The sequence below is a fragment of the Hypanus sabinus genome, chromosome 9 (assembly GCF_030144855.1).
Source record: "Hypanus sabinus isolate sHypSab1 chromosome 9, sHypSab1.hap1, whole genome shotgun sequence".
Taxonomy (NCBI): Eukaryota; Metazoa; Chordata; class Chondrichthyes; order Myliobatiformes; family Dasyatidae; genus Hypanus; species Hypanus sabinus.
In genome coordinates, this window is record NC_082714.1 from 56,283,170 (window position 1) to 56,308,584 (window position 25,415).

The following is a 25,415-nucleotide window of genomic DNA, read 5'->3' on the forward strand; positions in this document are numbered from 1 at the left end:
CACCTGGTATTAAAGAAAACACCTTTAAGATCCAAGATTGAAACAGTTGGCAAGTTGTTCGGCCATTCATCTGCAAAATGACACAGGAAGAGCTGCTTGAAATAACTCTCAAGTGAAATTTAAGGGAAAATATGTTAAAGGAATGACAATTCCTAGAATTTGTGGCTCTTTTTTTTAAAAAAAACACTATTTATTATAACTTATATTTGTTTTGCACTGTACTGTTGCCAAAATACAGTTCACGACGTATCAGTGATAACAAAACTGATTTTGAAGATGAAATGGTTAAACTTAAGTTCTCAATACCACATACAAGTGTTGAAAGAAGTTAGTCAAGAAGCACTTCTATAAGTTTTCAGTCATGAATAGTTATGAAATGTCCAAAAATTGGAAAACTGTCCTCAATGACAAAATAAACTTCACCTGTCACCACCAAGAGTTTTTCTGAACAATATTATCAGAAGTATAAATAGGTAGTCAGGAATGCAGCAAACATGCAGGAAATACTGTGACATTTTTGCATTAAAGGACAGGAGGTTTTCATCTATAGATTATTCTTCCATACATTTTTAGAAAATTGTGACGAATTATGTTCTTTGGATCAGTACCTGCATAAACTAACATTTTGCCTGCAGTTATGCCAACACGATGGACGACGTCTTTTTTTAATTCTTAAGAAAATCCACTATATGTTTTAGGGCAAAATAACTAAGATATTCAATGGAGATTACACATGCTCCATTTTAATTGGCAAAAATATTAATAAATGTGTAAAAAGTAAATGACTAGGATGCTGATGAGAAGAGAAATTGTCTGAAAAGGCCACTTGGCACCAAGTATCACCACTTGCCTCACTGTACGGTGTATGATTTATAATATGTCTGATTTAATTTCATTTATATGATGTCACTTCATGGTGATTACTGCTAGATTTGTTCTGCATTACGTACTTATTAGAAGTACAACTTGTTACCCCAGCCACCTTTTCTGTATCCTGTCTTACGGCTTGAATCTTAACAGATGATATTTATACAGTTAGTCAAGAATCAGTCAAAGGTTGGTGCCACTTAATACAAACAGTAAAGAAACTCAGGATAACTTTTCTGAGAAACAGCACCGATTACACGTACCCACAACAAAAGATCTTTTCTAACAAGAACTGGATTAATGCAATTAACCTTGTTCGAATATGCAGGAAGCTTAGTGATTGAACGTCTCAGAACTAGTTTCAGGAATAATTACAGCATATATCATGCTCAGTGTTTTGTGGCACTGAACGTAGCCAATAAAATAATTAAGTTATGAATTGAAGGCTGCACACACTGTCATTTCAAGTGTGAAGGAGCAGCCAGTCTTTTCCAGACCAAAGAAACAACTACTTATAATGCACAAATTTCTCTGTGCCTGACCCACTTCATCAAGTGGGAATATCCAGGCAGTGTCTAAACTTTGTTCAGTTGTTCACTTTCAGGTCCTCAGTAAAACAGGTTCTGCAACGAGAGAAAAAAATTAAAGTGAGATAATCAAAGAGTTTAAATTCTCAGAATATAGAATAACAGACATTCGGGGTCAAGGCCTAACATCTTCAGCCTATTATGAGAAGGAACTTTTTTATATTACCCATTTTAAAAAGGATTGTAGCACTGTGGACTTGACAAAAGATTAGCAACTATGCTTAATAATTTGTATATGATCCCAAGCAAACACATTGCTGGTAGATAGGAAAAGGAGGAAGCCATTCTACTAATTCCAGTTAATCTGTACCCCAAATGCACTGGCCCACCTTTGTCAGTCACTTTCAGTAATAAATGACATAACAGCTTTCTGAAAGTGAATATGTAAGAATTAAATGAATGTCAATGATAACCCCCTACTACATTCTACACCCCATTCACATACAAAAACAAGAGCAGTTTAAAAAAAAAATCAGACAAGACCATTATCCCTGGAGTGAAATTCCCAAAAGAGTTAGATGACATGAAGAGGAGAGATGAAGTAGGCATGTGTGAAGCACCATCAGTAAGGACCATGAGTCAAATTACATCAGTCTGTGCTGAAAATCTTAATCTAAACCTGTATGTTCTGGCAAAAAAAACCAAGTAATCCATGTGGGCAAAAAGGTGAATTAAAAGAGCAGAATAATTGTGGACATCCAAGTACAATGGCTGTCTTCTACGCAAAGGCAAACAATTCGAGATCTTATTGAATACTTAACATTGTCAGTTATACAATGAATTACTGTGCACCCATCAATAAGAGGGTTAAATGCTATAGCCAATTTGGATGATGCAAGATTATACATCAGCTGTTGATCTATTTTGTTAAGGGAAGATTAGTCAGGACACAGTATCGAGGCACATACGTCATTCCCAATTTAATTTCATATCACTATGTCAGGATTGAATAAATTTTTCAACATTGATAACGTGTACAAATTTTGGTGTAAATGAAACCCTACTCAAATGTGGAGTGTGCCACCCACCACTGGCCTAGTATTTGCTAACTTCTGGAATTGCGTACTTGTTCTGCCTTTAGTTAATAACCCATTGTCCTCTTAGCTGTTTACCTGCCTTACCTTAACTTCCAAATCTAAATTTGTGGGCTAACTATTGATTGTTTTTTTTATATACAGGAATTGGAGTTAGCAAAGTTGCTGGGAGCGCCACAGAGGAGAACCAATTGTAATTCTGTCCTCAATCCTTAGGACATCAGCCAGGGAGAGGGTGATGCTTTGCTTGCTCTGGTCGTGGATTTGGAGGACTATGCAAAAACAGTGCAAATCCCTCAATAACAAGACCCTGCAGCGGATAGTGAGACCAGCTGAGAAGATCATCAGGGTCTCTCTTCCTGCCATCATGGACATTTAAACTTCACACTGCATCCGCAAAGGAAACAGCATTATGAAGGACCCCATGCACCCCTCATACAATCTCTTCTCCCTCCTGCCATCTGGGAAAAGGCTCCGAAGCATTCGGGCCCTCCCAACCAGACTATGTAACAGTTTCTTCCCCCAAGCTATCAGATTCCTCAATACCCGAAGCCTGGACTGACACCTTGCCCTACTGTCCTGTTTATTATTTATTGTAATGCCTGCACTGTTTTTGTGCACTTTATACAGTCCAGTGTAGGTCTGTAGTCTAGTGTAGCTTTCTCTGTGTTGTTTTTTTTTATTACGTAATTCAGTCTAGATTTTTGTACTGTGTCATGTAACACCATGGTCCTGAAAAATGTTGTCACATTTTTACTATGCACTGTACCAGCAGTTATGGTCAAAATGACAATAAAAGTTGACTTGACTTGACCTGAGCCTCAGAAATGCAGGATGGTGCAGTAGGGCAGAGGGCATGGTGGTGGAGGTGGAGGAAGGAAGTGTTGATATCACTGCCATTGTTCCTATAAAAGTCATAAATGAAACTGAAGAGAAACAGAAATAACCTTTACCAAGCTCTGTATCAGACTCATTATGCATCCATGTGCTTGCTCACATCCACCTGGAAGTGCTGTTTAAATGCAGAGATCCCCTCCCGACGCGCCCCCCCCCCAACCCACAAACTGATTCACTTTGCCTTAACATACCTTTTCTCATGGTGCTTTGGAGGAAAGGCCCATCTCAAATCTGAGAAAGTGGCAGGAACTTCTGGTAGTAGCTTTTTGTAACATCAGTCATGAGCTCCTGTGTGCACTCAGGGAGTTCACCAGTAAAAAGGCCTGTCAGAAAATACAAAATCATCTTAAAGTCCATTCTCCTCACCCTTGAAGTATCACAATCCTTTCATAAAGAAGGTGACAAAAAGAGTTCACCACCTCAGAAAATCAGTAAAACACTAATGCTTAAAGTAGCACTTTTCAAGTACAGACCTTTATAAAAAAGGAAACAGTTGTCAACTTGGAATATGTAACAAGGAATCGATGAATATCGGCCAGTACACCAAGTAGAACTCTTGTGTTCACCGTGCTGTGGCATAGCACCCATCTGAAAGGCATTCACTCCCTCTTGTACCATATTGGCAACACATGTTTAAATTTTTCTCTCAAATGCCTGGTTCAATACCCAAACTCATGGCCTTCAACAGAGCTGACACCTTGAAAGGAAGAGGATCTCATTCAACCAGGACAACCACAAACTATTTATGCTGCTGAGGAATGAGAGAAAGAAATTCAACACAGTTGCAATCATCAGAGTTAAGGAGACTGCCTTTGGCCATGGAAATCACCACTTTGATGTCAGGCATCAACAAAGATGACTCCTGGCTCAGGGGCAGCACAGCAGCTTTCACTCTTCTTGCCTGTCCCTCTTTTCTGAAAACTTACTCGAGAAATCAAGGGTTGCATGCTGGTCAGCAGAAGCAGAATGGGAAATCTACCAACCACATGCCCCAATACTACAAACCCTTTTACCATTTCAAAGACAGCACAAAACTACAACTGAGAAGTTCATGTGCAAGTATTAATATTTCATAGTACTGTTGGGAGTTTGGAAGTTTCTGTAAAGAACTTGCTTCCTCTGTACTCAGTTTTCTATTCAACGGGACACTAATTGATTGTTAATTTAGAGTTAGTGCAGTATGGCTACAACAAAGTGTATGCAGTTATTTTTAGCCATAACTGCAGGAAGCATGGTGGTCAGCCTTTCTCCAGTCCAGTGATCACGTTAGACCCTGGTGATTATGCAAGGCTCTCAATTACCTGGGCAGCCAGAGAAGACTGTGAAAGGAGGGACCACAGTTTCTGGAGGGAGGACAGTGTTTTCCAGAATCTTGCAGCAATCTTTGAGAACACACCTCCGACCCTACGAAGAGGTAGATGGTGGAAAACAAACATGTCCATTATTTCATCTAAGATAGTTAAAATCACCTATTTTTACTGCAGTAACAACAACCGAAACAAACAAATCTCAAAGGTCATTTGCAGACAACGTTGCTTTTACTCGAGCTCCAATCAAAAGCATATGCAAGAATGGCCTTGTACTCAACACTCCCGAGTAAAATCTCCTCTACTATTCACCCATGCTGCACAACAGTGTTCTTTGACAAAAGACACCATACTGTGCAAAAGTCTTAGGCACATGTAAAAAAATCCGGAAGCAAAGAGGTTTTTAAAAAAATGAGAAGTTCCTAAATATCAAAAAATATTACTATAAAAAACAGTAGATAATTTAAAATAAATCAAATCAGTAATTGATGTGACCACCTGCTGTACAATTTTATAAGAAAATTGACTGGCAGGTTGTCCACGTATCTTGTAGAGAACTTGCCACGGTTCTTCTGAAGACTTTGGCTGGCCTCACTTGCTTCTGTCACCAGGTAGTCCCAGACAATCTCAGTGATGTTGAGATCAGAGCTCTGTGGAGACCATACCATCTGTTGTAGAAGTTCTGTCTCCTTTCACTGAAGATAGCTATTTATGAATGTGTGTTTGGGCTGATTATCCAGCTATAGAGTGAAGTTGGGACCCATCAGAGGCCTCCCTGATGGTATTGCATGATAGATGGGAATCTTCTCCTACTTCTCAGCAGTGAGGGTTCTATTAATTCTGACTAGATCACAGACTCCATTTTGCAGAAACACAGACCCAAACTTGCAGAGAGCCTCTGCCATGCTTCACTGTTGGCTGTAGACATTCTTCCGTGTAGCGCTTTCCAGCTCTTCTACGGACAAATTGCCTATTTGAGCAAAAAATTTCAAATTTGGACTTGTTAGTCCAGAGCACTTGCTACCGCTGTTCAGTGCCCCAGTCTTATGTTTTTGTACGTAAGTGAGTCTCTTGGCTTTGTTTCCACTTCAGTGGGAATAGCTTTTTGACAGGAATTCTTCCAAGATGACCACTTCTGATAAGACTTGTCTGGACAGTAGAGGGGTGTACTTGGGTTCCGGGGGTTTCTAAAAGTTCAGAGCTGACAGCAGTGCTCAACTTCTTCCCATCAGTTTGACACATCTCTCAACTGTTGTACTCAGTTTCCATGGCCGATCACTGCATTTCTAGTCCTCAACCTTGTCTGTCGTTTCTTGCTGCTTCTTCAGAAGAGCTTGGACAGTACATCACAAAATTTCTGCTTGAGAGAGACTTCACTGATACAGGATGACCACCTTGTGTCTTGTTGCTATGTTCACTCTTACCATGGTGTAAGAATGGATGATTTGAAGGTTAAACTGTCACATCTGCCCCAACTAATCGGTTTAGTTCATTCAGCTCATTATGTCATATTAGGAAAAGGATCATGAAATCTGTTCAATCAATGCCCAATTCAAAGATGTTCTTTTCTGAAATTAGTTATTTTTTAAAAAATAGAAATTGTATACACATGGTGTTTATTTCATTTGAACTGACTGATTTGATTGAAAGGTCAATACTTAAGCACAAAAAAGTTTAAATGAACAGGTGTGGATTGTATAATTTAATACAGACAATCAAGATCAAAACAGAAATAAACCTGAAAGGCACCATGGTGAGGTCAGCATCAGTTCACTTTTCAGGATTACAGAACTAGTTGCTAAAACAGAACAGGCAAGATTAAAATTACAGTTTAATATGCAAATAAATCCTTAACCTTTTAATGATTATTTACACCTCAGCATTATTTACACTAGAAAAATTTACCATCTGGGACGTCCCAATGCTCTTTATATCTATCAAGTATTTTAACAACCACTTTTGTGTTAACTACACAATTCCAACAAGCCACATAACTTCTCAAAAGCTGCCTGCATAAAACGTGCACAAATCTGTTGATGGAAATATAGGTACACAGATGTTAAAAAGTAAAACTGATGCAGCCATAGCACATTCCATGTAAATTTAACAGCAGTTGATGAACTGCTGAAAGATGCTGCTAGAATCCCAGAATCACAGAATGCAGTCAAGATTCTGGAGTGTTCTAATTTGTAGTGTTCCAATTTGTTTTGTATTTCATTTAAATGCACAACTTGTTATTCAGTTAAATGGTAGTTTTGTTTTAATTCCATGAAACCAGCTAATTGGGATAGCCGTTTATATGGGCCAAAATGTACTGGTCCCTATGTGTTCCAATTAACCAGAATCCACTGTACACACAACTCAAAGAAGATAGAAATAGCCTTGTGAAATGACAAATCCTTATCATGATTCTCTTGATTAGAATCTTCCCTCACCAAGATTCTGGATGAAGGAAATGTTGATAAAGTGTAGCTACTAGAATAGCCAACTGCACTTAAAATGGATAAATCATCCTAGGCTGCTGAGAGAGCAAGCTGCAGAGGTCCGACCTATAAAGTTACAAACCTCGAGAGATTTAAGGCTAGAACCAATGATAGAAATTTTTAAAAATTACATCCTTATTAAAGTGCAGGAATAAATCCACCACTTATAAACCAAACAGGTTCACCTCTCTGGTGGGGAAACAATTAACAACAGAATTATCAGTCATTTGGATGTGTATGGATTGATTAAGGAAAGGGAGCCTGGATTTGCTAAAGGCAAACTGTTGACTTCAATGAGGTTTCAAAAGGCTTCAGCTAAAATGCAACATAGCAGACAAGTTACCAGGACTGAAGACCATGGAATTAATGGGACTCAGGATATGGATAGAAAATTGACTAAGTAACAGAGTAAGAGCAGTTTGACTTTTGGAATGGTTGGTGTAGTGATGCTCCTCAGAATTTTAACCACTCCTTTCCAGTAAATGTTACTGCCTTGGATTGAGTGTCAGGGCACCATTTCCAGCAGAACTTTGGATGTACAGTGGATTCTGGTTAATTAGACCACTGGTTCATCGGTACAGTTGCTTATATGTGACACCTCTTAAAGAACAAAAACTAAATTAAGAAAATTGCCAAGATTCCCTTCATTTATTTACACCATTTAATTGGGACAAGAGACTGTTGCAAAACAGTTTCCAACTAGCGCCAGTCATGTGCACGTGTGTGGCCGTTAGACGCTACACCGTGCTTAGAGCAAACAGTTTTTAAAATAGTGTCAGCTGCATGGGTTGGTGAGAAATAAGCAGTAAGACAATTCAGAACTGTTCTGCTCACTGTGGTTTCAAGGATTCAGGCTTGGAGATGCCAGAAAGAGCCATGAATGTAAATGAAACAATTTCATTACTTCAACAAGTTAGGCACTATGAGGAATACGGAGAAGCAATCGTTGAAAGTGTTATCTGAAGGCAGTCCATCATCTGCATGAGGTTTTAATTTTGTTCATTTACAGTCAAAAGTACAGCAGCATACACAGGCTGAATTCCTCTGTTGATAACTATTAGAAACTAATGCACAGCTTTGTAGACCTGTGGTAGTATTTGTAGTGTTCTGATTTGTTCCACATTTCATTTAACTATTTAAGTATTTGTTATTCAGTTAAACAGTGTTTTTTTTTAAATGTTCCATGGAACCAGCTAATTGGGACAGCCACTTACATAGGCCAAAATGTACTGGTCTCAAAGTGTTCCAATTAACCAGAACCCACTGTATACAAGGCCCAAAGAAGATACAAACAGGCTTGTGCCATGGCAAGTTAACTTTAATACTGAAAAGTGCAGAGGGTTTGATACAAATAATCCAAAGAGCAAATACAAATTAGAGGACACAGGGCTCTGGTGGAGAACGATGTAAAGGTATAGGTACATAGTTCCCTGAAAGCAGAAACACAGTTAGGCAGGGTGGTGATTAAGGCATTTGGCACACTTTTCTTCATTAGTCAGGTCACCGAATAAAGCATTTGGAAAGTCATGTTACACACGTACAAGACATTGGTGAGACCAATCTTGGAAGTATCGTGTGCAGTTCTGGTCACCCAGCTATAGGTAGGATGTGATTAAGCTGCAGAAGGGGCTAGGAAAGATTCACTGGAGGGCTTCAGTTATAAGGAGAGGAAAAATACATTGAGAGCAGGAGGCCAAGTATTACCTTATAGAAGCTTATAAGGCAATGATGGAGCTAGATAAGGGGGTGGTCAGTTTTTTCCTCCAGTGTAAGGGAGTCTGAAAGTAGAGGTCATAATTTTAAAGTGAGAGGGAAAAGAATTAGAAAGGACCCAAGGGGCAGCTTGCATCACACAGAAGGTGGTATGTATATGAAACAAGCTGCCAGAGGAAGCTTGAGAGGTGGGTATAATATGACATCTAAAAGACATCTCGATACAAGTTGATTGGAAAGGCAGATGGGACAACTCAGGAAGGCTACTTGGTCAGCATCGATGACTTGGACTTGTTTCCCTGCCATACAACTCCGACATTTCTGGAAAAGGTACAAGATGATCTAGAGATAATTGGTTGAAAATGACAGAGCAATTTGAAAGGTTCTTCCACCCACGGCTAGAGGTTCAATGCAATGCCAAGGGAGTGTGCTCCATTCAAGATGAATAAAGAACCTCTAACTTCAGACTCCTTTACCCTGGAGGAATAAAAACTAACAATCCCATGACAATATATAAAGAATGGTCAATATTTATTGTTCTATTAACCACGCACCAAGAGTGAGGGGAATGATGGTTTAGGATGCTTGAAGAGGTGCCTGTCAAATGAGGCTACCACATGTTGGAAGGGGTTAAACTATGTCAAATAATGACATAAAACAGTAAGTGAACTTTTATTGTTATCCTGGAAAAACCCCAGTACACCTACCAATACAAAACAGATGCTACAAATTATATAACGTTTAACAAATACTTAATTATTTTCCATGTTAAAAGTTAGTGTTGTCTTTAGTCATTTGATGAGTTGAACAACATATTAAAAAGCACAGCATCCAGAATTACACTTGCTAAACCCATGAAGTGTTTATCCAACTTCTTCATTCCTAAAAACAGATACCCATGCCTCCAACCACAGCATTTCCACATACAATCCCCAATACATTTCCAAAGCTCAGAAAGTCACTAGACTCTGTTGAAAGTTCCTGCCTCCAACTTCGAGCTACATATGGACAATGTACTGTACAATTACAGACTGAGTGATTAAAAATGTACTGTACTTACAATAACACAGTTCTTCCCTATGTGAACATAAGATCCAATCTGGGCTGCATTTACCACACAGTCTTCCTCGATGAATACATGGTCACCAATGTGCAGTGGGAAGAAGGCAACCCTGCATTTCAAAGGAGAATTTTAATTTAATAACAGCTAAATTAACACTTTCTTATACCATGTGGAACCTTAACAAAGGCTACTGAAGTCAATATAAATTACATCTCCTCCACTGCCTTCATCAATTTTCTTAGTCACTTCAAAAAACTCAGTGAAGTTTGTACAACATGATCAGCAACACACAGAGCCATGCTGAATATCCCTAATCAACCACTATCTTTCCAAATGTATGTATTATCCCTCAGCATATGTTCCAGTAACTTATTTCTACAGATGCTAGATTTTTTGGCTACAGTTTCCAGTTTTACTATGCTGCCCTTCTTAAGTAAAGGCACAATGCTTGTCACCCCCCCAGTCTGCAAGCACCTCACCCATGGCCAATCGTGACACAAACATCTCAGCCAGAGTGCGTGCAATTTCTCCTCTGGCTTCCCAGTGTTTTTGAATATACCTGTACAAGCTCTAGTGATTTATCTGTCATACCTCTTAAGACATCTAACATCTCCTTTCCTATAATAGTAACTAGCCAAGACCTCCCCATTTACTTTTCCTGGTTCTGAAGTCTTATGTCTTTCTCCATGGTAAAAGCAGAAGAAATATTCATAAAGAGATATTATTTTCCCATCCCCTACAGCTCCACACAAATGTGTCCTCTTAGGTCTTTGAGAAGCCGTATTCTCTCTGGTTACCCCTTTCCCCTTGAAGTACATAAAATCTCTTTGGATTTTTTCTGCCAACATTACCGCATGTTTCTTTTTGCCTTCCCAATTTCCTTCTCAAGTACACTCCAGCATCCCTTATATTCCTTCAGAGATTCATGATTCCAGATGCCTGTACTTAACCCATTATCTCCTTTATCCTACAGAGGGCCTCAATATCCCTCATCATCCAAGGTTTTCTGCCCCTACCAACCTTGCCCTTCAGGAACATGTAGACCTTAAGATCTCACTATTTGCACCTTTAAAAGCCTCCCACTTGCCTGTAGTCCCTTTGTCCACAAGCAACTAACTCTAATCAACCTTTGCAAGCTCCTCTCTCATACCATCAAAATTCACCTTACTCCAAGTTAGAGCATGAACCGGTAGACCAGTTCTGTCCCTTTCTGTGACTATTTCAAAACTAATTGAATTTCAGTTTATTGTCATTTAGAAACCACAAATGCAATGCAGTTAAAAAATGAGACAACATTCCTCCAGAATGATATCACAAAAGCACATGACAAAACAGACTACACCAGAAAATCCACATAATGTTTGGCAACCCCCAATCCAGAGTCCGGAGAGGCTGCTGCATATTAATATTGCGCTACCATCTTAGCGCGTCCCCGGAAAGGAGCTCCAAATGCACCAGACAAAACAAGACTACCCAGACACACCAAGTCAGGAGACCAACTCTACTACCCAACCGAACCAAACCAAAAAACTAAAGCTACAAGACCTACACAAAACCATATAGTTATAGATATGGTCACTCATGCCGAAGTCACCCCCCCCCTCCCATGTCACCTCAAACATTTGCCCTGCTCCATTTCCAAGAGGAGATCAAGCTTTGCCTTCTGCCTTGAAGGGTTCTCAAATGCACAATAAATTCCACCCCATCTAAGCCCTTAACAATATGATAGTCCCAGTCTATGCTTGTGGAAAAAAATTATTTCATATAACAATATTAATACAAGTTGAAATATTCAAGTGGAACCTTCACTCAGAATGTGGTGCAAGTGTGGAACGAGCTGCCAGTGGAAGTGGTGGATGTGGGTTCAATGACAGTATTTGGATTAACTACAGGATGGGAGAGTTTGTTGGGCCATGGTGCAGGTCAATGCCAGTAGGCCGAATAACAGTTCAGCACAAACTAAATGAGCTGAAGTATCTGTTTATGTGCTCGGGTGCTCCTTAACTAACAACTCCGCATAAACTCCCTTCTCATTTGTTTGAACTTTTAAAAGTAACCATTTTGTGCAAAAACAGATTCAGAAACTTCTGGAAGGGAAAGGTGGCCAAAACAAGCTCTCAATCCAATTCATCAATAAACCCAGCCCAATGGCATGTTACAGTGAGATCTGGATTATACAATGCAAGAACCTCACCCTTTGCTAAATTTCTTAAAAGGCGGCCTTATGACACTTCGGCTCTTGATGACACAATGTCGTCCAACTCTCACATTCGCCAGGTCTCCACGGATAATGCAGTCGTTCATAACGATCGTCTGTTTTTAAAAATAAAAACCACATTAAACTCACCATGTAAAACAGGCATAGAGTGAAAAACTTGTGCGGAAACTTTATTACTGATATCAATCAAAGGAATGAAACATATCCAGAACAAGAGATGTTCAGAAAGCAGTATCAGGATCCTTGGCTTCCCAGTTAAGTGGGATGGTTGGGATGGTTTCAGCCCCACATTAGTTAGAAAGTCACACAAGTGAAGGAATTAACTATCAAGGAAATGAATTAGGGGAAGAAAGCAGTCCCAGTCACTGACACATCATGAACCAATAGTGCCGAGTTAACGGTTGTATCAGTGCAGGAATGGGGTAGTGAGAAGCACAAGTGGCTCTGCTGAGATGTGCTCCATGGCAGATCATCATTACGTGTCGTGTTGTGGGACGTGGCTGACCATGGTCTTTGACCATGACTCTCCTTGGCAAATTTTTCCTACACAGGTGGTCTGCCATTGCCTTCTTCTGGGCAGTGTCTTTACAAGACAGATGACCCCAGCCATTACCAATTTTAAGAGATTGTCTGTCTGGCATCAGTGGTCACAAAACTAGGACTTGTGATATGCACCAACTACTCATACGGCCATCCGCCACCTGTTCCCATGGCTTCATGTGACGCTGATCTGGGGGCTAAGCAGGTGCTACACCTTCCCCAAAGGTGACCTGCAGGCTAGCAGAAGGAAGGAGTGCCTTACACTTCCTTTCGTAGAGAGGCATCTCCACCCCACCAAACGCCATGCTGGAGACCACTGAGATTGAGATTGAGAGAATAAAGAATGCAGTTCACTGCTTAAAAGAAGATACCACGACACAAGTGGGCCTTCAGGGGAAAACAAAGCTGATAAGAAACAGCAGCTTTCACCTCTAAACCTAATAACTTCAATAATCAAGATTCTAGCCCCGTTAACACACACAAAATGCTGGAGGAACTCAGCAGCCCAAGCAGCATCTATGGAAAATAGTACTGTTGTGTTTCACTCCGAGACCCTTCATCAGGACTGGAGGAAAAAAGATGAGGAGTCAGAGTAAGAAGGGGAGGGGAGGAAGAAACACAAAGTAATGTGTGAAATTGAGACGGGAAGGGGTGAAGTAAAGAGCTGGGAAGTTCACTGGTGAAAGAGATAGAGGGCTGGAGAAGGGGGTATCTGAAAGGAGAGGAGAGAAGGCCATGGAAGAACACCAGAGTGAGGTGATGGACAGGTAAGGAGATAAGGTGAAAGAGGGAATTGGGAATTGAGAATGGGGAATGGTAGGGAGACCATTATAAGAAGTTCAAGAAATTGATGTTCATTCCATCAGGTTGGAGGCTAGCCAGACGGAATACAAGGTTTTGCTCCTCTAACCCAAGTGTTGCCTCATCGCAGCAGTACAGGAGGCCATGGACTGACATGTCAGAATGGGAGTGGGAAGTGGAATTAAAATGGGTGGCCACTGGAAGATCCTGCTTTTTCTGGTGGACAGACCAATATACAGGAGGCCACACAGGGAGCACTGGATACAGCAGATGACCCCAAAAGACTCACAAGTTAAGTGCCGCCTCACTTGGAAGGACTGTTTGGGGCCCTGAATGATAGGGAGAGAGGTGGTGTAAGGGCAGGTGTAGCACTTGTTTCGCTTGCGAGGTTAAATACTGGGAGGGATTAATGGACAAGGGAGTCACATAGGGAGCGATCTCTGCAGAAAGCAAAAGTGGGGGGGTAGGGAATGATGTGCTTGGTGGTGGGATCCCTTTGGAGATGGCAGAAGTAACAGAGAATTATGTACCGGATGCAGAGGCTGGTGGGATGGTAGGACAAGAGGAACCCTATCCCTGGTGCAGTGGTGGGAGGCTGGAGTGAGGGCAGATGTGCGCAAAATGGAAGAGATGCAGTTGAAGGTAGTGTTGATGGAGGAAGAGAAGCCCCTTTCTGTGAAGGAGGACATAGACTTAGTTCGAGAATGAAAAGCCTCATCCCGAGAGCAGATGCGGCAGAGACAGAGGAATGAGAAAAGGGGATGGTATTTCCACAAGTAACAGTGTGGGAAGAGATATAGTCCAGATAGCTGGAAAAGTCAGTGGGTTTATAATAGACATCAGTAGATAAGTTGTCTCCAGAGGAAGAGACAGAGATCAAGAAAGGGGAGGGAAGTGTCAGAAATGGAGCAGGTAAATTTCAAGGCAGGGTGGAAGTTGGAGGCAAAGTTAGTGAAGTCGACAAGCTCAGCTCCACATGGGTGCAGGAAGCAGCAGCAATGCAGTTGCTGGTAGGAAAAGATAGGGAGTGATACCAGTGTAGGACTGGAATGTAGACTGTTCCACATAGCCAACAAAAAGGTTGGCATAGCTGGGACCCATGCAAGTGAGACTTCCACCCTGCTCAAGTTTACCTGGTATAGAATATAAAAACAAGCTTGTAATGTTGAGACTTTGAGGCACTGGTGAAACCTCACTTGGAGTACCATGAGCAGTTTTGGTCCTCTTATCTAAGAGGGGATGTTCTGACATTGGGAAGGGTTTAAAGGAGGTTCACAAAAATGATTCTGGGATTGAAAGGATTATCATATGAGGAGCATTAGATTGCTCTGGGCTTGTACTCACTGGAATTCAGAAGAATGAGGGGGGACCTTACTGAAACCTATCAAATGGTGAAAGGACTTAAGAGTGGATGTAGAGAGGATGTTTCTTACGGGGGGGTGGGGGGGTGGGGGGGTGGTGTCTATGACTAGAGGACACAGCCTCAGAATACAGGAACAATCATTTAGAACTGAGATGAGGAGAAATTTCTTAGCCAGAGTGGTGAATTTATAGAATTTGTTGCCACAGCCAGCTGTGGAGGCTAGGTGATTGGGCATATTGGGCACATTTAAGGCAGAGGTTAATAGATTCTTGATTGGTCAGAGCATGAAGGGATACAGGGAGAAGGCAGGAGACGGGGGCTCGGGGGAAAATGGATCAGCCATGATGAAATTGAGAAGCAGATTCAATGGGCTAATTCCACTCCTATGGTTGTACATTGTGCATAATACATTTTTATCACCTTGATCTGATTATAAGACATGAACTGTCTGGATGGATGAAAAACAAAAGCTCTTTGCTTTATTTTGTCTATGCTACAATAATAAAGCAATACTCAGTATAACACTGCTCACCATTTCCTCAAAAGGCAAAGTGATAAACATCAACTAACATTGATTTGGCTGCTCAACGTGATAAAATTAAGGAAGCTGCACAACTTCACAAATAAAAATTAGGTGACAAACAGCTTAATCAAAGCAGCAGCCTTTTACTTGCAAGGAAGAGAATTTCAGAGCTTGGATCCCAGACAACAATGATTTCAGGTATAAATAATTGGGTGAAACATAGATATAAATGGTGAGGGGCCATCAAGAATTAGAGGGGTGGAGGGAAACGTGAAATTAAATATAAGAATGGTGATTGTAAAGTCAAGATTCTGCTGAACAGGGAAACAACGTGGGCCAGAAGTGACGTACATAAGTCAGGATACAGACAACAGAATTACGAGTCTGGACCAAATACTGCTTTTAATGACATCTCAGTGAACTCTCCCATTTACCTTTCCATTTAATACTATGTTCTGGCTCCCGCACAGGACCGATTGCCTGCTCACCTTGTTACCAGAGGCCTGCAGACGAAAACAAACCATCTCAGATTAGATGAACCCACCACCCTACTAAAGCAGTCCTCACAACCCTGTCCAGCACTAATACCCCCTCCCTACCGCGTCTCACATGAATGGTGTTCATCCAACCCCACCCTCCCACTGTTGGTCCCCAACCCCGTCTCATACTCATGCCTCCCCCCCCCCCCATTCTCCACCCCGACAAGTGCCCCTAGAACGCAGCCCCTCCCTCAATTACTGGTCGCCACCTCTCCTGGTCCCCACTGATGGGCTCCCTTTCCATTCTCTGGTGACTGGTACCGTTCTGTGGAGAGAACAGACAACCTGGGCAACTCACCGTCTCGATATATTCCGCCTTGTTATACAAGATTTCGCACAACTCCATCGCCGCCGCCGCCTCCTCCCTCAGCTGTCCACTGACGCCCACCGGAACCGCGAGCACTTCCGGGGCAAGGTGCAAACACAGCGCCTGCTTTAATTGACGTGGACTGTTGACGCCAACGAGATCGGGATCATTCTCTTCAGTCAAAACGTGAGCGACGGCCGCAGGCACCAATGAGCAGCGAGCCTCCTCCGATTGGCTGAGATGGAGAGCAGGGCCGGCGCTGATTGGTCAGAAGTGGCGGGCCCTTTGTCCGAGGTTCCGGCTCCTGCCTCAGTGTTGATGGTGATGGGAATGAAATCAGCTCATTATGGAGAGCAGTCTGAAAAAGTCCCTGAACGTGGAGACCAGAGAGCAGGTGAGGTAATGCCAGACTCAGGCTCATGCTCGCTGTAAAACAGAAAGGACTGAACTTAACTCTTCCTTTTCACTCCAGCTCAGGGAACGACTGGCCCTGCTGAAGAAAGAATATGCAAAGACGGTGTATAAATTGCAGGCAAGTGACATTTCTTTCTTGGAATCGGGGTTTTGAGGAACTGATTTTATGATTCTCCAACTCTGGAGTATCTTGTGCCCAAGATGATTTTCTAGAGCAGTCTGTTTCTGGTCCCAAAGGTAAAAGTAAAACTTATTATCAGAGTACAGTACATACATGTCACCACATACAATCCTGAGATTCCTTCTCTGCGAGCATACTTAGCAAATGTATAGAATAGTAAATGTAAACTCTAAGCAAACTGTGCAATTGCAGTTATAAATAACGAGCATGAAATAATAACAGAACATCCATCAATAGAACAGTCCTTAAATGAGTGTAGCTATCCCTTGAAGAACCTGATGTTTGAGGAGTAGTAACTTTTCTTGAACCTGGTGGTGCGAATCCTGAGGCTCATGTACCTTCTACCTGATGGCAGCAGCGAGAAAAGAGCATGGCCTGAGGAGGTGACGATCTTTGATGATGAATGCTTCTTTTCTATGGCAACATTTTATGCAGGTGTGCTGAATGTTTGGGAGCATTTTACCCGTGCTGGGCTGAGCTTAACCCACAACCTTTGGTGTGATTTTCTGCTCAATGCAGCCAGTCAGCACCCTTCCCACCACACGTCTATAGAAGTTTGTCAAGGTTTTTGATGACATGCCAAACCCACAAGGAGAGACCAATGGTGCTGAGTCTGTTTTGGTGGAATGAAGTGGGTCAAGTGGCCGATACGATAGTCTTATTTGCGATGGAGGGTGTTGTTCTAGCTGTCGTTTTCCAGGTGGGCAGTCTATTAGTTTTTGTGTGAGGGAGGGGTTAGGGTTTGATATTTTTGTTTCTTTTTCTTTTTTGTGCAGGGAGTTTGATATCTTTTCATCCAATGACTCCATATACTTTCTGTATTTCTCTGAGTTGTATTCTGCATACATACTTTGATAATAAGATAAACCTTAAAACCTTTAAATTTTTAGTTGGAGAACACTTAGAAGATAATGGTTATAACATTAAAAGATTTAAAACACCTGCACTCACCCCATCTTCCCGCTGCTTTAACACAATAGAGCTTCTCTTGTCCTTACCTACCACCCTACGAGTCTCTGCATCCAGTAAATCATTCTTTGCAACTTTCGCTTTCTCCAAAGGGATCCTATCACCAAAACGCCTCTGCACCTTTTTTGTTCCCTCCCCCCTCACGGCTTTCTGTAGGGGTCACTCGCTGCATGATTTCCTTGTCCGTTTGTTTCTCCCCACGAATCTCTCTCTTGGCACTCGGCATTTATCCCTGCAAGTGGCCAAGGTGTGGCACCTGGCCCATAAACCACCTCCCTCCCCTCCATTCAGGGCTCCAGACAGTCCCTCCATGTGAGGCAACACTTCACCTGCGAATCTGCCAGGGCTGTCTACGGTGTCCGGTTCTCCCAATGTGGCCTCCTCTGCATCGGTGAGACCCATCATAAAGCTGACTGAACTTAAATAGGTAACTGACCAGGTCCAGTAGGATGCATCCTTGGATTTTGAGAGAAGTTCAAGAGAAAATCATGGGTATAGTGACTGTGGTGCTCTCACAGGGTGGTTCCAGAGGGTGGCAAGCATTCATTCCTCAATAAAGGAACGAACACTACTAACTTATTATTTAATTATTTATGGTTTTATATTGCTATATTTCTATACTATTCTTGGTTGGTGCGGCTGTAACAAAACCCAATTTCCCCCGGGATCAATAAAGTATGTCTGTCTGTCTGTAATCCCAGCAGCCATTGGCCAGTTGAATAATAATGGTCGGAAAGCTTTTAGAAACACTGATCTGGGACAGGATTAATGGGCACCTTGAGGAAAATAAATGAAAGCAAACTAGCACAGATTTATTAAGGTCGATTTGTGTTCCACTCTAGTTAGAATTTTTCATTTATGTAACAGATAGAGTTGATGGTGACATGGTTGTCTTGATGTATGTGGACTTCAAGAAGGCTTTTCTTTTGATGCCTCAAAATAGGATTATCAGCAAAGCTGAAGCACATGCATAAAAGGGATGTTAAGCTGGGTATAAAACTGGCTAACTAACAGGCAGTAGAGTTCATGGTGAATGGTTGTTTTCATTTTAGACAGGGGAAGGGGTATAGTAGCATTTTCCATGGAACGGAGTTGAGGCCATTGCTTTGATCTATATTAATGACCTATACTTGGAGCACAGGGACAATGGTACAAGGCCCAATTTCTAAATTTGCAGATAACACTAAACTTTGAAGTAATGTGAACAGAGAAAAGGACAATGTTAAATTGCAGCAGTGTACAAATAGGCTGAAAGAATAGGCAGATGCAGAGCAGGTCTAGTTTAAATGTGGGAAAGGTGAAGTCATGACTTTTAGTAAGAAGAACAAGGTGACACAACATAGACTAAAAGATATTGTTCTTAAAGGGCTGCAGGAGCTGAGAGATCTTGAGATGGGTGTGTGCAAACCATTGAAAGTGCAGGGCAGGTTGAGAAACTGGTTAATAAGGTATATTCACTTCTAGGTTTTATGAAAGATTTGCTCCTCAGAAATCCTTTAAATATCACCCCTCTCTCCTTAAACCTGTGTTTTAGACTCTCCAAGGTGGGAAAAAGACAATGACTATCTTTCCAATCACCATTTGTTCTCCAAATCATGGCATTTTTGTTTGGCTTTGACCTTTGGGTTTCTGTAGAGCCATTTCTTCTCCCATGAAATGGAATTTCCAAATGAGCAACACTTTGTGGTTAATTAGCTCCTGGAGCTCTTGGTCATTCTCATCAAACTAGGTGTGACGTTTCCTGCTGGGGGAGCCAAGAGTGTCTTAACAGATGCTAATTATGATGGGCTTAAAGACAGCACAGATGTTGTTTCTATTTGACTCCTGTTGGATTGGGGCCATTGGATTGTTTATGAGGTTGTGGCGACCCACTTCCTAGCGCACTCGAACTGGCTCACAAATAGCCCGTGCGCAGGCACAAAGGCCAGGTCCGCAACAAAGGGAAAAAGCCTGCGGGGGTTTGTGAGTACGTGTCCCTTAGAGCATCTGCACCCGGGGAGGGCAGGATGAGGGAGGCTTTAAAGCAAGGCTGTGAAGTTCGATTAAAATCATCTTTAATTGCAGTTTACCGACTCTGTGTTGTTATTTTAGCGCTGTGTTTAGCACACCGCTACAATTGGTGACCCCGACGATCCAAACGATTTTTGGACCGGAGATGACCGACGCTGCATCTGTTCATGCGGTTTCATTGAAACTGCCAAGCTTCTGGACACTGTGACCTCACCTATGGTTCCAGCAAGCAGAAGCCCAATTCCACGTTCAGCAGATAACCTCAGAGGACATACGTTACTACTACGTGGTGAGCTCCCTCGACCAGGACACAGCGGCCCAGGTTGCGGAGTTCGTACAGTCACCCCTGGCGGACGGCAAGTACACGCAATTCAAAGCCCTACTCCTAATGACTTTTGGACTCTCACAGTGCGAGCGGGCTGCCCGCTTACTGCACCTGGATGGCTTGGGAGACAGACCTCCATCGGCTTTAATAAATGAGATGTTGTCTTTGGCTGGCGGACACACACCCTGCCTCATGTTTGAGCAGGCATTCCTGGAGCAGCTGCCCGAGGACATACACCTGCTGCTGTCCAACGTGGATTTCAGCGACCCCTGGAAGTTGGCAACCCAGGTGGACTTGCTGTGGAACGCCAAGAAGGTGAGTGGGGCGTCCATCGCACAGATCAACAGGCCACGCTCCCAGCAGCAAACCAGTCCAGGCCCGGCCACAGAGCCCGCTAGCCCCAGAAGCATGGGTGGGGAGCCCAACGAACACTGGTGTTTCTACCACCAGCGGTGGGGCGCAGAAGCCCGCAGTTGTTGCCCACCCTGCTAGTTCCCGGGAAACGCCAGGGCCAGCCGCCGCCCTTGGCTACGGCGGCTGACCGTCGGGCACCGGGTCTCCCCCAAGGGCCGTGAACGGCAGCACGGTAAGGACCTACGGCACCCGTATAGTGCAGCTACAGTTCGGCTCCAGCCGGTTCGCGTGGGACTTCACACTGGCTGCCGTAGCCCAACCACTTCGGGGCGCGGATTTTTTGCGGGCTCACAGCCTGCTGGTTGACCTGCTGAGGCAGAGGCTGGTCCACGCCGAGACTTTTCAGACGTTCTCCCTGGGAGAAGCCCAGTTGCCAGCCCCACACCTCGGCTCCATCACGCTGTCTGACAACGACTTCACCAGAGTCCTGGCGGATTTCCCATCGGTTCTGGCACCGCAGTTCACCCCGACATGGCGTACAGCACCACATCCCAGCCCAGGGACCACCCCTCCACGCCCGCACTCGGTGGCTTCCCCCGGACAAGTTCCGACTGGCGAAGGAAGAGTTCAAGAGGATGGAGGAATTGGGGATCATCCGGCGGTCCGACAGCCCATGGGCCTCCCCCCTGCACATGGTGCCCAAAGCGACAGGGGGCTGGAGACCGTGCGGCGACTACCGCAGGCTGAACGAGGCTACCACACTGGACCTCTACCCTATGCCGCACATTCAGAACTTTGCAGCAAACCTGCACGGCACACGGATCTTCTCCAAGGTAGACCTCATCCGAGGATACCATCAAATCCAGATACATCTGGACGACATCCCCAAAACGGCTCTCATCACTCCGTTCGGCCTTTTCGAGTTCCTCCGCATGCCGTTTGGCCTGAAGAATGCCGCACAGACGTTCCAGCGGTTAATGGACGCAGTGGGACACGACCTGGACTTCGCGTTCATCTCTTTGGACGACATCCTCATAGCCAGCAGCAGTTGTCAGGAGCATCTGTCCCACCTCCGTCAACTCTATGCCCGACTGAGTGAATACGGTCTAACGATCAACCCGGCCAAATGCCAGTTCAGGCTGGACACCATTGACTTCCTGGGCCACAGGATTACTAAAGACGGGGCAACCCCTCTGCCCGCTAAGGTAGATGTGGTCTGCCATTTCCCCTGACCCACCACGATCAAAGGCCTTCAGGAGTTCGTAGGTATGGTCAATTTCTACCACTGCTTCCTCCCTTCAGCTGCCCTAATCATGTTCGCCCTGCTGTCGGGTCCGGGCAAGGACATTACCTGGGACGAGGAGTCCGCCGCTGCTTTCATTCAAGAGAAGGAAGCCTTGGCGAACGTCGCGATGCTAGTGCACCCCAGAATGGACGTCCCTACTGCCCTCACAGTGGATGCATCTAACACGGCAGTCGGTGGGGTGCTGGAACAACTCATCGAGGGGCGCTGGCATTTTTCAGCAAACACCTGTGGCCACCCGAGCTCAAGTACAGTGTTTTCGACCGGGAACTGTTGGCACTATACCTGGCAATCCGGCATTTCAGGTACTTCTTAGAAGGTGGGCCCTTCACCGCGTTCACGGATCACAAGCCGCTTACCTTTACGTCCACAAAGGTGTCCGATCCCTGGTTGTCCCGCCAGCAGTGCCATCTGTCCTACATCTCTGAATACACGATGGATGTCCGGCACGTCTCAGATAAGGACAATGTCGTGGTGGACGTGCTCTCTCGCCCTAACATTCATGCCCTTTCCCAAGGGGTAGACTTTCAGGCACTGGCAGAGGTGCAGCAGGCAGATGAGGAGATCCCTAGTTACAGAACCGCAGTCTTCGGTTTGCAGCTCCAGGACGTCCCCGTAGGCCCAGGTGAGAGGATCCTACTCTGTGACGTCGCCACCGGCCAGCCCCGTCCCGTCGCCCCGGCAAACTGGCGGCGCCATGTTTTCGACTCCATTCATAACTTAGTGCACCCCTCCATCAGGACAACTGTCTGGCTGGTAGCCAACCGGTTCATTTGGCACGGACTCCGCAAGCAGGTCAGTGAATGGGCCAGAACGTGCATGCACAGCCAGCCGGCCAAGGTGCAGCGGCACACCAAAGCTCTGCCGCAGCAGTTCCACCCCACCCACCGGCGTTTCGACCACATTCACGTAGATATCGTGGGCCCCCTGCCAGTGTCACGCAGTGCGCGGCACCTCCTGACTATCGTGGACCGGTTCACAAGATGGCCAGAGGTGATCCCACTCACGGACGCCACCTCTAAATCTTGCACCTGGGCACTGATCGCCACCTGGGTGTCCCACTTTGGTGTACCGGCCCACATTACCTCCGACAGAGGTGCCCAGTTCACCTCCAGCCTGTGGTCAGCTATGGCCAGCCTTTTGGGTACACAGCTGCACCACACCACTGCCTACCACCCACAGTCGAATGGACTATTGGAGCGTTTCCACCGTCACCTAAAGTCGGCTCTCATGGCCCGCCTGCGAGGAGCTAACTGGACGGACAAGCTTCCCTGAGTCCTACTCGGCATCCGCACGGCGCCCAAAGACGATCTGCACGCCTCGTCGGCCAAGTTGGTGTACAGCGCACCCTCCAGCCCCAAGGGGGCAAGAGGAAGAACCCGCAGCAGTCCTGGGCAGACTACGCAAGAGGCTCGGTGACATGGCCCCCATACCCACTTCGCAGCATGGGCAGAACCCGACCTGCGTACCCAAAGACCTGCAGAACTGTAAGTTTGTGTTTGTACAACGGGGTGGGCATCGGCCACCACTGCAACGGCCCTACGAGGGGCCATTCACGGTGCTCAGGAACAACGGGTCCATGTTCATGCTGGACGTTGGGGGGGGAGAGGAGGTTTTCACGGTGGACCGACTCAAACTGGCCCATGTGGACCTGGCGTAACCGGTCGAGTATCCGGCACCGTGGCACAGAGGCCGACCTCCCATACAGGGTCCGGCCCAGACTGTGGACATTGCGGGGTGTATCGCCAGTTCTGAGGGGGGGGGGGGTTATGTGGCGACCCACTTCCTAGCGCACTCGAACCGGCTCACAAATAGCCAGCGCGCAGGCACAAAGGCCAGGTCCACAACAAAGGGAAAAAGCCTGCGGGGGTTTGTGAGTACGTGTCCTTTAGAGCATCCGCACCCGGGGAGGGCAGGATGAGGGAGGCTTTAAAGCAAGGCTGTGAAGTTTGAATAAAATCATCTTTAATTGCAGTTTACTGACTCCGTGTCGTTATTTTAGCGCTGCATGTAGCACACCGCTACAAGGTGAAGTTTGGATAAAATCCTGTCTGTGTGTGCATGAATGCATCCTTGCTGAGAGGTATCTTTTGGTTAGGGTCAAGTATTCAATTTCTCAAGGAATTCCAATTTTTCAGCCAAGATTTCCCCTTGAGGAACAATGCTGAACTGCCTATTTTATCATGTACCCTGAAACTCCATCCTTATTTATCTCTAACATCTTGTTAACACTGAAGTAAGGCAAACTGGCCTATAATATCCTGACTTTTGCCTCCCTCCCTTCTTGAAGAATGGAGTGACATTTGTGATTTTCCAGTCCTCTGGAACCATTCCAGAATCTAGTGATACTTGAAAGATCATTACAAACCCTCTGTAATCTCTTCATCTCTCTCTTTTAGACCCCTGGGGTGTAGTCTATCTGGTCCAGGTGACTTATCTACCTTCAGACCTTTCAGCTTTCCAAACACTTTCTCCATATTAACAACAATTTCTCTCACTTCTGCCCTTTGACCCTCTCGAATTTCTGGCATGCTGCTGGTGTCATCCACAGTGAAGTCTGACACAAAATACTTATTAAGTTTTTCTGCCATTTCTTCTTCTCCAGTGTCATTTTCCAGTGATCCGATGTCCACTCTTGCCTCTCGTTTACACTTTATATATCTGTAAAAACTTTTGGTATCCTCTCTTATATTATTGGCTTACCTTAACTTTATATTCCATCTTTTCTCTTCTTAATCCTTTTTTTTAGTTGCCTTCTGTTGGTTTTTGAAAGTTTCCCAATCCTTTAGCTGCCCAATAATTTTTGCTATATTGCATGTCCTCAAATCTTTTACTTTTATGCTGTTCTTTAACTTCCCTTGTCAGCCACGGTTGCCTCATCTCCTCTTTAGAATGCTGCTTCTTCTTTGGGATGGACTGATCTTGTACCTTCCGAATTATTCCCAGAAGCTCCAGTCTTTGCTGCTCGACAGTAAAGGATAAGTTGCAGTAGTCAGTTAACCCACTAGCATGTCTTTGGAATATGGAAGGAAAGCTGACAATCTGAAGGAAACCCATGGCAGTAACAGAGAGGATATACAAACTCTACGTGGACCACATCTGAGATCAGGGTGGAAAATAACTCCCTGGAGTGATGAGACAGCATAAAAAGTGTTACGTAAATGGAAAACCTTTTATATTTTGCCGAGCTATTCCTACATTTGGGTGAGGTGTCTTCATTTTAAAACCAAGTTTCATTAATATAACATCATTTACATACATTAAGGTCAACCAGTATTGACCTGAGCAGAGAGCTTGGTGATTCCAGGAAAAAAAAAACCTGAAAATGTTAATAACATTGAGCATGTGTTTTTAAAAAAGACTATGGTTATGAAGATGAAAATGTTGCATCCAGTAAATGCTAGATAAAATAATTTTTAAGATGTTTTGATGTTGAATGAAAGAACATTGTGAGTGCTATTGGACCTCTTACCCACCTGAATGGCTGCATGTGGCTTCAGTTTAAAGACTCATTTTAATATTGCAGTAAAATGAAAGCATATTTTATGCCTGATAATATTTTGTAACATTTTCTGCAATAGTTCAAATAATTTGGTGATGGGATGCTCTTCTGTTGA

The 25,415-nt window shown here is 44.0% G+C and overlaps 2 protein-coding genes across 3 annotated transcripts in view; one reads left to right on the forward strand and one right to left on the reverse strand.

Moving 5' to 3' along the window:
- Positions 1–168: 168 nt before the first annotated feature.
- On the reverse strand, positions 169–16,337 carry dctn5 (dynactin 5). Its single transcript, XM_059979732.1, has 7 exons — positions 16,234–16,337; positions 15,831–15,899; positions 12,146–12,264; positions 9,949–10,060; positions 4,687–4,789; positions 3,577–3,708; positions 169–1,490 (listed from the first exon to the last, which is right to left on the reverse strand). Exons 1-6 carry the CDS (start codon positions 16,279–16,281, stop codon positions 3,611–3,613), a joined length of 549 nt encoding a protein of 182 aa, XP_059835715.1. The 5' UTR covers positions 16,282–16,337; the 3' UTR covers positions 169–1,490; positions 3,577–3,610.
- A 191-nt stretch (positions 16,338–16,528) lies between these two features.
- The window catches only part of palb2 (partner and localizer of BRCA2), a 28,909-nt gene continuing 20,022 nt past the window's right edge, over positions 16,529–25,415 (forward strand). Inside the window, exons 1-2 of one of the 2 annotated variants that reach the window (XM_059979734.1) lie at positions 16,529–16,636; positions 16,715–16,774. In XM_059979734.1, coding sequence (XP_059835717.1) covers positions 16,589–16,636; positions 16,715–16,774 — 108 coding nt within the window. In that variant the 5' untranslated portion in view covers positions 16,529–16,588. Of the gene's footprint in view, positions 16,642–16,714; positions 16,775–25,415 lie in introns of both variants that reach the window. The other variant, XM_059979733.1, reaches the window with a different exon arrangement.

Bases quoted from the DNA above. Each gene is read 5' to 3' on its own strand.
- dctn5 (XM_059979732.1), bottom strand. From the start codon at position 16,281: ATGGAGTTGTGCGAAATCTTGTATAACAAGGCGGAATATATCGAGACG. The intron at 15,900-16,233 runs GTGAGTTGCCCA...TTTCGTCTGCAG, and splicing joins AGGCGGAATATATCGAGACG to GCCTCTGGTAACAAGGTGAG. The intron at 10,061-12,145 runs GTGAGGTTCTTG...TTTGAAATGCAG, and splicing joins TTTAAGAAATTTAGCAAAGG to GGTTGCCTTCTTCCCACTGC.